Below are 13,745 nucleotides of genomic sequence, written 5' to 3'. Positions count from 1 at the left end.
CCCCCCCCCTCCCGATCCTGTGTACGGTGCTGGGCTGGCCGTGCCCATGCTGGTGCTCCGCTGGCCCTGCACCGTAAGGGCAGCTGGAAGAAATGGGGGGATTTTGGGGGGGCTGGCAGAGACGTGGGGCTCCGAGCCCCTTTGCTTGGCTGGAAACCCAGCTCTGATTTACTGCATCCCAGCCAGGAGGGAGAAAGGTGAGAAACCAGCTCTGCCGAGGCACAACCCAATGGAGAGGCATCAGTGCCACCCAGGGAGGGGACACGGCCCCGTGCACATCCTGGGGCTACTGGTGCTGAAGACACGGGGGGGGGACACGTGCAGGGCTCTGGGGGCAGTTTGGGGGTGCTTTAGCTCAAAGCTGGTGCCAGCACAGGAGGAGGGGAGGTGGAGGAGAAGGGAGGGCACCAGTTCGCGTCGGCCAGGGAGACGTTTGTTCGTGCTGCCAACATCTGCGAGCTATTTCTGGCATCTAAAAGAGAAAGAAAAAGAAAGAAAGAAATCACGTGGAAATTGATTAGAGGCAAATTGAATGTTTTCTTGCCAATTTTAGGTGAAAAAAAATATACGAAACAAATGTATATAAAATTTACATAAAAATGCCGAGTGAAATGCAAGTCGGTTCCTAAACACAAGGAGAGATCAAGGTCAAACCCAGAAACGTTGCACCTTACCCTCCCCAAAGCCCCGTTTGCTTTCCTGCATGTATGAAGCTGTTGACAGTGCAGGGGGGGAACAAAGCCTGTGGGTTAGGGCTGGATTTGGGAACCTCTTTCCTTCCCACCCTGATTTCCCCCTGTCTTCCCCCCCCCCCCGCAGCTTGTTTCCAGGCTCCTGCCCCAGTTTTCGCCCCCTCGTCCCTCCCCAGCAGCCCAGTCCCTTCCACTTTTCTCTGCCCCCACCCCAGTTTGGTTCACGGCGGTTTTGCAGACACAATGAAAATTTGCTGGGGAAGTTCCAGCCGGATGAACCTGAAATGTGCTGTGAAAATGCTGCAGGTTTGATGGATTTTCCCTGCTGCTCGGCCGGCGGCCGCACGCCCAAGGTCAGCACCAAAACCCAGCACCAAAACCAGGGCCAGTGCTGAGCACCCAGCTCTGCCGGGACGTGGGGCTGGGCACCCTGCTGGGGGGGGGCCCTGCTGGGGCAAGGGGGGACCCGTGGGTGGCCTCAGCCTCTCTGGGTGCTGTGACCTGGTGCTGGATGAGGCCGTGGGGTGCCCACAGTCGTGGGCTGTGTCCATGTTCCTGTGGGCATGCACTGGTGCACCTGGTGCTGGTGTGATCGGGGCTGAGAAGCGTGGGGCTGGGTAAAACATCCCTCAAGCTGCCTCAGGTACACCAGTGAATTGTCCTGCATTGGGGCAGAGAAGAGATTTTGGAGCAGGAGTCCCACTGAGAGCTGGAGGGGGCTTTTCCTGATCCCTACCTCCAGGTTGGGTACGTTTTGGGTGGCACCGCCTGTGCCCACAACCAAACCAAGCCCCGCTCCCTCCCACCAGGCGCAACAGCCCAGGGACAGGGACAGATGCTGAAGCAAGAGCAGGTGAAGTGCTTTTCCTTCACTTCCAGAAAAACAAACCCCAAACCCTATAACCTCTGGACCCCCACCGGTCAGAGAGGAGCCCGGGCATCCCCAGCGGTTTGGAGACACCCACGGGTGGGACCCGGGGGGGTGCAGCCACCCCATCCCCATTGCGCTGCGGCTGCAGACGCAACAAAAATGAAACCCCACGGCTGTTGTACGAGCACTGCCGGGGGAAGTTTAGGGCAAAAACAACAATTTACCATCCATGGAGCTGCCTCCATGTGAGCAGTGCTAATGTGCTGGTAGGGGTGGCTGCATCTCACTGTGGTTATTAAAATGTTGCCTTTCCATGCTGAGTGAGGAGGCGGCGGATGTTAGCCAAAGGGAAGCCATCTCTGCACCGATGGTGACCCACGGGTCCTGAAGCACCCCCCCCACCCATAAACCGTAGACCCATCAGCAGGTCCCGCTGGCCATCTTATTAAAAGATCTCCCTCACCTTTTTTATGCCTCAGAAAACACCTCTGTTATCATTTTTGTCACCCGATGCCTTGCTTCATTGCTTTGTTTCGATAAGAAACACAAACAAACAAAAAACACTGAAAAAAATACAAGGAGAAACACAAAAATAAATTGGTTTTGCCCAAATGGGGAGCTGTGTTAGCTGCGGTGCTCTGGTTTGTTTTTACACCTCTCCCTTTCCCATTCACGGGGAAAAATCAGATGTTTGTGCTTCCACCGTAGCAAAAGATGCTTTTTGTACCAACCTGTGACGTGCAACCCACCCAAGAGCTGCCTGAACCCCATCCACTCCTTGGGTGAGGAGGGTTGAGGTTCACACCCAACCTCCAGCCCAGGCTTTTTTGTAGGGTGGTAAAATCAGTCGCTTTTTATAAAAGACTGAAAATTGCCTTCCTTCTTTGAGCAGATGATTGATCTTGAAGTGTTTGGGAGCGAAAAGCTGCAGAGCAAATGCCTCTCTGACTCCTTACCCCCGTGCTAAGGGCATGTGGCAGTGCAGAGCATCAGCCCTGGGCTTACGCAGCTCCACTTTCCCCCTTTCCCTCCCTGCCAACCTTTTCTTTGCTACAAGGCAAGAAGAAAAATCAGAGCGGGGCTGAAATATGGCCCCACACCTTTGCATTTTATCCTGCTGTCCGAAATGAGCTTAAACTGCCTTTAAAACCCCTACCCCCTGCCCACTTCATTTCAGGTCTGGACGCAGCACGCTGTGCTTTCGGAGCGGCGCGCTCAGCTCGGCGGCAGTTTCGGGGAATTGGGCTGCAGCATCCAGGCTTAATGCCACGGGACGCAGGAGCACAACGGTCTTAGGAGACGGCGCCGAATGAAACCTTCATGGCTCATAAATGCCAGGTTCAACTCCGCTTCATCTCAGCGGTGCTTAATTTCGAAGCCGGAGAGCGACATAAAAAGAAATGGAGGAGGACGGATTGCGGCTCGGCAGGGTCCCGGTCTGCGCACCGGGGCGCGATGTGCGCGGGGTAGGAGACAAGAGGTCGCCTCGCTTCTGTGGGCATCTGGCACTCAACGAGGTTGCCAAATCGGCAGCAGTTTCCCCTGGTGATCCAGTCTCAGGGGATGCCTTATTTTTTCTCTTCCGATTCAAAGGGGCAGCTTCCTGGGAGAAGTAAGGGTAAGGAGGGGAAGGGGACGAGATGTTTCCATTGGGTTTGTTTAAATCCTAAATGAGAAGCCCTGAGCCCTGGATGTGATGCAGTCCCTGATCCCAGGAGGGTAAGGACCAGCTGTGGCACAGCAGCCAGGACCCCAGCACTGGGGAGGCTGCAGCAAATAAATTCCCAGACCATCCCGGGTGACGTGCCCGTTTTCCTCCACATTGAAGGATGCTCCTCCTGCCCACCACCCTCCGAAGTCAGCCCAGGACCCAAGGGACCAGGCTCTCCCCTTACCTGGAGAAGCAGGTGGGATGGTTTGGGATCACAAGGCACCGTGGGGACACGACAGCTTCAGCAGAGGACACGTCCTCCCTTCCCTCCTCCCAAATCTTGTACCTGGCACAGCCAACACAGCCTGCTTGGGAGAAACGAACACCTTGAGCTCCACCACGTGCAACTTATCCCAGACAAGTAACCTTGAGTTATTGCCCCCCCGCCCCATCTTAAAAAAGAAAGCAAAAAGGAGTTTTTAACCAGATCGTCTACTTTTTATTTCAGAGGAAAGATTTGCATTATTTACTTTTATTTATATACAGGTACTTCACATTTGTATTTAAAATGCACAGACCTCCCGATAATTTTCTCGTTCCTGCTTTAAATTAGCTGTTATTTTACAATACAAAAAATTATACCAAAAACTGCAGTCCTAAATGTGTGTATGTATAACACCCACAGTCCCCAGCAATGAAATAGTTTACAATACTTGCTCATATTTACATATGAATGCAATAAATGCTAAATTATACATATTAACAAACTAAGCTCAAGTCCGAACACAGATAAGAATTGTAAATAATTACAGAACGACAACAAAAAAAATAATCCAGAATACAATTAATTCAAGGATCCTAGTGTAAAGGACATTTACTGTGCACAAATTTCAGAGTAATATAAAACCTATTTTTATGTTCTTTTTGCTTTCCTTTTTTTTTTTTTTTTTTTAGAAAAAAAAAATGGACTGACTTGTGTTACACTCCTCCACAATTACTTTCCTTCTTTCTTCTGGTGAGGTTTGTGGAGCCGATGAGAGGTGTAGAGGAAACGCCTGGAGAACTGCGGTCCCTGGAAGACGCACGAACACCGTCCACATGTAGTGTTAGAGCAATACGAACGCAACCAAACCTGCCCCGGTGCACAAGCAGAAAAAAACCAGCACGCAGCACTCCCAGCAAGGGCAACTCATCTCGTTCAAGCAGCTATCAACGGAAAAAGCGTGAATTTGACCAAAATTGCCAATAGTGTGTCTGAAAACGAGGAGCGCACGCCTACCTGTCCCTTCCCTTTGCTCCCCCAGCGCCCAGGAGCGCGCCTGCTCCCCCTGCCTCTGCCCTCACCACGAAGCTCGGGGGGCTCCGAACCCCCCAAAGGCTCCTTCCCTTCCCCGCCTGCCCCTGTGGCACTCCAGGAGGTGGCGAGGGAACAGAAAAACAAGTCCACAGCTTATATTATTGAATGGATTGCTTTGAAAGTCGCTCCCAGCACGCAGGGCCCGGCCTTTGCTTTCTCGCAAGCTCAGTGCTGACAAATCCGCATTTTGGGGGAAAAGGGGGGGGATTTTACGAGGGCACGGCCAAGGGCACGTGGGGTGGCTCTGTCCCCAGCTCAGGGTCTGATGGAAAAGCAAAAGCAGCCGCTGGCACGGCGGCGGTCACGGACGGAGATGGGCCGAGCGCCGCAGCGCTGGGCCTCGGCCTGGTTACGGGCAGGCCTCAAGCTTTATTTCGGCCTCTCGGGTGAGGGTCTACTTCATCAAAAGCTCGTTTTGGCTAACTGAGGGCCAACGAGCCAAGCTGCCATTTTAAAACCATACCACAAACCGTGATGAGGTGGTTGGGTAAGGGTTTACCACAGAGAAAACGATGTTTCGGAGCAATTTTTAGTGTACAAACCATCCCTAAGGAAACCTGCATCTACCAACAAGGGCTTTGTGGAGCCTGTCATGCCCTTACAGTACCATACTATCAAATTTGGGGACATTGTAGGCTAAGACTTTATGCTGATCACAGGCATTAACCCATCACATACAGGTTTATTTTGGCATTTTCAATACAGCACATTTTAAGCCCCATGAGAGTGGCAACAACTCAGAAGCTGTGTCCTATAAATCTTCTTGTATCCAACACATCGACCCATATCGTGGCAGGGTCTCCTACTGCTCATCCTACAACAGTCCAGAGAAAATCTGGGGCTAAAAAATGGCCAATGGCGAAGCAAAAATGTGGTTTTTTGGAGATCCAGTGGCACTGCTGCTTTCTAGAATAAGAGGGCCGCAACATTTCTTCTTGATTTTTGTAAAGGCTACTCTCAAAAAATGAAAACGTTCTGAGGGCTGAGACCTTGAATGCTGAATTTCAGCCAGTTATAAATGCTTGAAAATAGTGATTTTGAATGGAAATCACTGGCACAATCTTAATAGTAGAGGCTTAAACTGCTGACTTAATCCTCCAAGTAATGACTACTTCAGGTACATTTATTACCTGTCTTCAAGCGTTGTTTCTTTCCCTTTCAAATAGAAGAGCCTTGTTTTACTTTGCTTATACATTTAAGTGAAACACTTTTGAATACATAAAGTCAAGTTATGCCTCCCTGCTTTACACCGCAAGATATCAGGAATATAATTTGATGTTTCTTTAAAGCTCTGGAAAGTTATCTAATGCTCATCATATGAAGAAGTTATTAAGACAAAACTCATACATCATTTAAAATGCATCAAAAATACATTCAATATTTTTCTGGTTTATATACACTTTAAATCTTTCAACGTTCGGCACACTACTGTATAGTTTATGTACAAGTGCAAAATTGGTGTGTTATTTTTCATTTATTTACAGATTCTCCCATGAAATAAGGTTGCTCTTTTCCCACCTCACCTCCAAGAGAAACAACCCCACAAATCCTTCACTTCTGATATTGGCCCGGTGATAAACCACCAGCAGTTCTTCCCCCCCATCCGTTCCCATCTTTGTCTCTATTTTACCTTTAAGCTGGGATGAAACTGTTTGCAGCAGAGATATGTATGAGAGTTCTCTTTTTCCCTCATCAGTATGGAGATAAGATGCAGAGCAGAGCTACATCCAAAAGGAGCCGTTTTGTTTATTTATATAAATAAGTCTTGTTCCTCTATTTACATTTTTTTTTTGTTGGTTCTGCTAATCATCAAAGTTTGATCATTTTTGCTCGTTTTTTCAATACCTGACACCTCGTTTCTGGGCACGTTCCTCCTTTTGAGACCAGACCACCCAGCTCTCTCTGGGGGAAAATCATCCCTGTCCTTTTGGTAACGTACGAATACATCACCCTTCCAGGCCTGTTGTTCAGAAAGCCGTTTCCTTCCAGGAAAGCAACAGCTTTAAACACTGCTGAAGTGCTGTCCTGAATACAGAGACTTAAGCACGAGAGTTTTCTCAATTTGGGTTGGCAGATCTCCACCCCAAAAGGGCCGGAGAAGAGGGAGAAGACGTCTCTGAGCATGAGGATGCGCATCACAACTGAAAGCATGACAAGTTAGAGCAGGGGAGGAATTGTAGTCCAGTATTACTTCTCTGGTACAGTCTACTCCAGGTTAGCCTTATACACATAGAAAGTTACAAAATATGTTCAGGAGATGAATCTGTCTGAGGTAATCTGTGCATCAGCTACAACTTAATTGCCTAAAACCCTTCATTCTGAAAGACATCGCTCATCCCTTTCCCCCCTCCTCAATTTCTTTTCCCCAGAGGGAGTTTACACTTCTGGTATAGAAACAGATTGGGGAATATACATACAAACATATATATACGTATATATGTATATATGCATTTTTCCACCCTATTTTTTCCGCAGTTCTGTTGGATTTGTTAAATGACACAGCAGCTCAGCATCGTAATCCACCGAGACTGCTCCATCAGCAGGCTGTCCCCCGTCACCACTGCCCGGACACACACAGCAGCTCACATCTTTATTGCAATGCCGCGCTCCAAAAAGGTTCTTCGAAACACGCACTAACAAAAAGGAACAAGTGGCTGATACGTGATGGATGGATTACCAAAACGTGCACAAAAAAAGATGCAGTTACTCGGGTTGCGTTTCGGGAAAGGGTGCTACCAGACCAGAAGATTGGACAGCAGTTCCCTTCGGTCCCCCTGGTTCATTGCTTCTCCCTGTCATAAATACTAGATGTCCTACTCAGAAACCAGCAATCCAAACGGAACCACATGTACAGTGATTAAGTTACAATCTCATGCCTCGTTTGGCACATCAGCATCATATCTCCACCACCACCACTTGGCGTGGTCCCGGCACCGCACCACACGCCCCCAGCGCGATCTGCTGGATCTCTGCCATCAGCGGAGACATCATGCAGCAGCACGCACAGACAGGTGCAGCCCCACCTTGAACCTCAAAACACAATCCCAACTAATTCACTTTAAAAAGGGCCAGATGGTTTGACACATCCTCCAAAAGCCAAGCCTTTTTTTTTTTTGCTCCTTCCAAATCCCTTCCTTACACCACCAAGCCACCGCCTTCAGCATCTAAGACCTGATACGAACACCCAACCCACACGGGGAACATCATTTAATCACGCAAAATTCAAACCTGTGGCCAAGTGAAGCTGCTCTGCCTATTTTTTTTCCTCATCCTCAAATGACCTCGCACCCGGAGTGTTGCTTTTTACACCCAGTAAGGAGATGGGACAAGTCTTGCTGCCAAGGAGCAGCGCCTCCGTGCACTGGCGCAGCTCGGCTCTTGTCCAGAAAAATGGCCTGAGGGAAAAGGGAGGGAGAGAGGCCAAATGGGCAGAGAAACACAGAAGAAATGTAACGTATCTGACCTAGAACACAAACTGCTTCTATTAAATGCGCCGATGAAGCCAGGAGTTTTCTTCTGAGATACTGAAACTCTACTTTCCCTCCAGATATTTCCATCTGGCTGAATAGTTTGTGGGTCAGGAAAATGCCATTTTCTCCTGACTGCACGTGACATATTATAAAGAGCACAGATTGCCTTGAGTGACATTCTCTCTCTCTCCGTATATATATATTTAAAAGGAATATAATTATGTTAAAAAGAAATGCGTGTAGTAGTCTCCTCACTCCCTAGATCTGTTCAAGTCTAGGCACTTGTGTGTGGTGTCCTCCAAGTAGGTTAAGACTATGTAAACACTGAGTCCTTCAACAGCAACACTCAGCTCCTCCAGGTATTGCACTTGGTCTGAGCAACACACGACATCACCCTTTAAACCACCCTAGCTCTTGCCTTCCTGACGTTGTGGACCATAATTACTACAAAAAATTGTATCTGGAAGAGAGTTCCACTTAAATAACGTGGGAATAAACATATATATATTAAATGAAAAGGATGAAGATGCCTTGAAGACTAATTGTAGTGTTTATGTGTTGAGCTGACACCTGTAAACACCGCATCTTTTTTTTTTTTTGTACAGTTTGATAAATACATGAACTACAAAGCACTTTCCATGTATAAACCTGAGTGTCATTCATTGTACTACTGTTCTATTTACACTGACCATGAACGGTGGGGAACGGATGTTTCTCGACCTGCAATAAAATTATTTTACTTTAAACTCGAAGAAAACAAAGGCGCAATCTGAAGCCACGTGTCAGTAAAAACTTAAGTGGAGCAGTTGTCAAAGAAAGCCGACTATCACGTAGATGAGAGAAAAGGCTGGGTTCAAGGAAGCTGTGTTTTTCTGAGTGCTTCTAGTCTCTTGTGACACAACTTGAAAATCTTCCTCCTCCTAGGTGTTACTTCTCCGTTTTGTGTAAAACCCCATACAGTTTCTGATGTCCATGCATCAAATACAGGTTCCTGGCTGTGCAGGGGGCTGCTGTTTCCGATTTCGTATTGCACCCGATTTCTCTTTGTAGGCAATTGGCATCTGTTGTGAAATGTCCACCAGTGCGCTGGCCACAGCAAGACCTGAGGCAACAGAACAAAACAGTCACAGAAACAAATTCTTTCACTGCAGCTGAGAAAAACCCTCCGAGCCACAAAATGAATATTATTTTTTGAATTGTTCTTAAGAAAAAGCAAACTAGAAAAGCATTCTGGCTGAGAGATTAAACTCTAGAGGCTATTCTGAAGTAAGCTTTTAAATACTGCATGTTTTATTGAAAGCAACTGCAGTAGAAAAAGCTGGAAATAAGATGTGTGGGTATTAATGGATGTGACACCCATGATATTAAAGGGAGGAGTCTTTCTCCGCACCAGTAAGTGTGCTAGAACAAATGCTCAAAGCACCTGTGCATGGAGGTTTCACTGCACTTCCCAGACATTCCTCATCTCTGCAACCCCCTCCCACCATATCCACAGATAAACCACTAGCTCACTGCCAAACGATCCCATCCCAAAGCCAATGAGCAATTTTTTAAGATCCTCTGCTTAAAAATTTTAGATTACCGTGCTCTCCAGGCACTGGAAAAACCCCAGTTAAATCACAAACTGCCCAGCAGACTAAGTCTCAGCACTATGCAGTGAGTTTTAACTGAGAAGGGGCTGGGACCAAGGAAACCTTAAGCTGGATGGAGAAAACCTCATTGTCTGGAGCTGCTAAAAGCAGGACAAGGATGCTTGGCAAGGACTTGATGTCCCCCTACGGATGGAGCAGGGAACGGAGACAACAGGCTGGGAGATGAGTTATTTTCATAAATAACTCCTGCAAACCTGTCTGTAACAGTTTGCGCTTTTTTTCCCAGCTGTAAATTAAAGTGTAATCCAAATATCAAGTGTTCATCCACCAACTGACCCGAGAAATTGAATCAAACCTGAGGTAGGAAGCTAGCAGGGTCCAAGCCAGCCAGCTTCAAATCACCTGAGCACATCCGCACCAGCTGCGGTGCGGATACAGCAATTACTGCGGGATCAAGTCTGAAACCCTAAGGTGAATGAATCGCTGAGGCTGGGGAAGGAGCACAGAAGTTAACACCACGCCAGCTGAGCCAAGGATGTTCCTCACCTGACTGTCCTGGTGGCGGTATACCCCCAAGTCCTCGAGGCAACCTGACGAACACGGAGAGAACGGCTGCTTTGTTGCCAAAGCAGGGCTCCAGCGCTATCGGCTTTGGCACAGTCTGCAGTGAGGGAAGGAAGAGGAGAAGCCAGTGTTACACGGTGTGTTGCACCCTCCCTCTTCCCCCAGCGTCGTCGTTTTTTCAGATCGCACAAGCTCCAGGGCACGAACCGTATTTCTGCGCTTGGCCAGCTTCCAGCACGTAGCTAGCAAAGCTAAACCCAACGTTGCTAACAATCAAAACCCTAGTCATCATAAAAAACACATTTACTTAATAAAATCCAGCTATTAAGAAGTCAAGCGCTGCGCAAGGCTTGTATTTCTCCCTAAATTCAATAACGAAGGAGCAGTTTACGCCAAACAACGGGATTAAGCTTTCTTCTCCTCGAACCCATCAGCAGCACTATCGCAAAGAGCGGCACGCCGGGACTCGGGGGTTCAGCACCCATTTCCAGAGCTCAGCTCCATGTGACACTGCCCCAGCCCTGCCTGCATTAACAGGGAGAACACCACCGAATTCCCAAACACTGCTTCCTTTCTGTTTGCTTTAAGCTGTCCTCATAGTCTTGCCTTTCATTTCTTTCCCGTGGGGTTGTGTTCGTTTCCCAGTGCTCTCCTAGATTCCTCCGGACAATGTTCTCCGGCACCTGGTTGCTCAGGGACCTGAAAATGTTTTGCAAACTCTGCTAGATCACCGGATCATCCCGTCCTTTTTGAAATTACAGAGGATTCAGCCGAGCAGAGGACTGCAAAGCTCCTGCCGCTGGATCTGGTTTCAGCGAGCAGCTGCACCAGGAGTGACTAAACCCTGCTTGAACACGACCCTTTCTGAACATGAAGGTTTCACACTAACATCGCAAACACGAGCACAAAATAATTTTCAGATAAAACGTGAATCGATAAGCATGAAGACACAACGGGCAGGCAGCCCTCTCCCACACCAGAGGAGCAGCATCGTGGACACTCCCATTACACGCTCTACTCTCTGTTATTAGAGAGACAAAATGCAACAGCACAGCCCAGAAACCAAAATATGGCTTTTCCCAAGTCAGGCCCCGATCCCACCCACGATTCTGTGTGATCGGGATGTCACAGCAGCAAGCCGAGGGTGCAAGTTTGAGCCTGGAAGCGCAGGTTCAAGGGACTGCCTCCTTTTGTTTCCCAGGAACGAAAAAGCTGAGATCCACTATTTTACCTGATACACTCAGTGAGATCTGATTTCTTTTTTAGCGTGGACAAGCTAAACTCCACCCTGGTGTTAATGAAATAATTATTGCTTTTGTCATTAGGCATAAGATTGTACTACTGTACTTAAATGCTCAACAGAAACTCGATACGATCCGAGACATTGAAAAAAGGAACAAGAGTCAAACGATTCAATTAAATTACTCCTGTGCTATAAAACAAAAGGAAGAAAAAAAGATGACAGCAAGCAAAATGAAACTTACAACTGTTTCCATATCTCGTATTTACCGTAATGATTGCAACAACGATTAGTTGGTCCGTGCAATGTAGATAAATACCTGTTCTACAGACCAAGAAGGTAAGCTGCAGCCTGCCTTGTTTAGGACTGCAGATTTCTACATCTCCTCCCCACCCCCAGCGAAGGGATCCGGCTCGACAAAACGCCTTCCCCACGAAGCATCCAAGCATACCCTTGCGCTATATCCCACGGGCGACTCAATTACCAGGGGTAATGGAGAGAGCACAGGGAAGGCAACTGCAGAAATGCAGCACAGAGGCTTCTGGCGCGGGAGCGGGCACCGAGCACAAAGTTTATTTTCATCCGGAGGGCACCGGGCACCTTTCTTTTCTGTACTGTGACAACGCGGGGTTGTAGGGCTGGGGCGATACAGCAAGTCCTCGTGCTCACCCCCAGCGGGGAGCAGGGGTGAGCTGCAAAGACCGAGGGAGTAAGACAGCAGAGAAGCGGTGGTGGGAGGAAAAGTACGAAGGAAGAACTGAAGAGGCCAAGAAGAGATCATCCGCTCTAATCTCTTTTTAATGTATTTGCTTTTAAGTCCCGCTGGATTAATCGGAACGCTCCTGCAGCTCTGCTGCTTCTCCCGCCCAAATTGCGGAGCGCGGCTCTGCTTCGAACGCGCTGGGGCTGGCGTGGCGGTGCTCAGCCGAGCGCTCACGCTCGTCATCCTCCAGCCAACGCAGGCAACGGGGGCTTCGAGTGCCTCCTGGGGTCTCTGCACGCAGCCCCTCACTACCAAAGTGCAATGCTCTGCTTTAGAAGCAGCCGCTCCTGCCTCTGCCGTCACCTCTGCCAGACCTTGCCAGAGACTCGCTGCTCCCGGCCCCCGCTGCTCTGACACCGGAGACTTTCCTCTACCCTAAATTCCTTCCCAGCTCACGTCCTGCTGCGCCTCCACACGCTCCCTGTGCCTTCCCCTGCTGTACATCTCAGCCCTCGTTGGGCTCATCTGAATGAGCGATGCTCTGAATCTCTTCTCTGAACACAAATATTCCCTTCTCCAGCTCTCCCAACAGTCCCTCTCCGCTCCTCCTCTGCTCTTTGGACCACTGGTGACCTTTCGGGCCCCTGCAATGGCATCAAAGCATCCTGATCCTCCTGAACATGCTAAACAGGTAAGAAAGAGAATATAAACTTTATTATGCAGCTCTTAGTCACAGAGCTGAAGGGACTTGGAGGGTAATTTAGCTCGTCTCAGCCCCAAGCAGGATCCTTTCTCCTCCTCTGCCCTTTCCAACTAATGAACCCGCAGCGTGCAGCAGAAACTTTCATTACGAGTCCCCACGGGCATGATCTTTCTTTTTCCATGGGATTTTTAGTTTTATTTCATTCCTCAAGGTCACACGCCTCCCTCCTATCTGTTCCCCCGATCCCAGCCTGAACCACGAAGAGCTCCCACGCGCGTGTCACTGGTGCTGCAAAAGCCCGGCCCGGGTGTCCAGTGCTGTCCCCAGGCGAGTGACAGCAGACCCCAGCCACATAGAAACCTAAATAAAACTCTGTTATTTCACAGGGCTGCCTCCGACCCTCATCCTGCAACGTGTTTTTAAACTATCTGCAGTACCACGGATAGCTGGGGGCAGAGGTAAAAGAATTGTTAGTATTTCACCGCCTGCAGGACCCTGTTTCTGTTTATCATGCAAAGCAAGGACGTATGCCTTATAGAATGATGCATCCAGAATCTGTCAGGCAGTCGCAAGCTAATTTGAAAGGAACACACTAAGAACAAGATTATCTTGTTGCAGCTAATCCCGGTCTTAAATCTACACGGAAAAAACAGTCTCGTGTCCATCAAAACCCAACCATTTCCCCGAGACGAGCTGCAGTTAGGAACTGCAAAAGCAGCATGAGGAATGAAGCCCCGCCAATTTATTTTTGACAGCACCAGTTGGGGCACCTGCTTTTTGAACTGTGACTCACGGCGCATCTCATCCCCGCGTGCGCGCTCGCCAGGCCGAAAGACAAAGCGCAGCCTGATGAAATGACTCACGCGCCGAGCGAGGGGGACGGCGAACACCGTGCGATGTCA

At 48.8% G+C, this 13,745-nt stretch overlaps 1 protein-coding gene across 1 annotated transcript in view; it reads right to left on the bottom strand.

The window, feature by feature from the left end:
- Positions 1 to 3,690: 3,690 nt before the first annotated feature.
- Positions 3,691 to 13,745, bottom strand: part of ATRN (attractin) — a 151,017-nt gene continuing 140,962 nt past the window's right edge. The window contains exons 28-29 of the mRNA XM_083834774.1: positions 10,180 to 10,294; positions 3,691 to 9,143 (exon numbers count right to left, since the gene is read on the bottom strand). Coding sequence (XP_083690900.1) covers positions 9,019 to 9,143; positions 10,180 to 10,294 — 240 coding nt within the window. The 3' untranslated portion in view covers positions 3,691 to 9,018. The remainder of the gene's footprint in view (positions 9,144 to 10,179; positions 10,295 to 13,745) is intronic.

The sequence above is a fragment of the Anser anser genome, assembly GCF_964211835.1.
Source record: "Anser anser genome assembly, chromosome: 4".
NCBI lineage: Eukaryota > Metazoa > Chordata > Aves > Anseriformes > Anatidae > Anser > Anser anser.
This window is presented reverse-complemented; position numbering and strand designations above follow the sequence as displayed.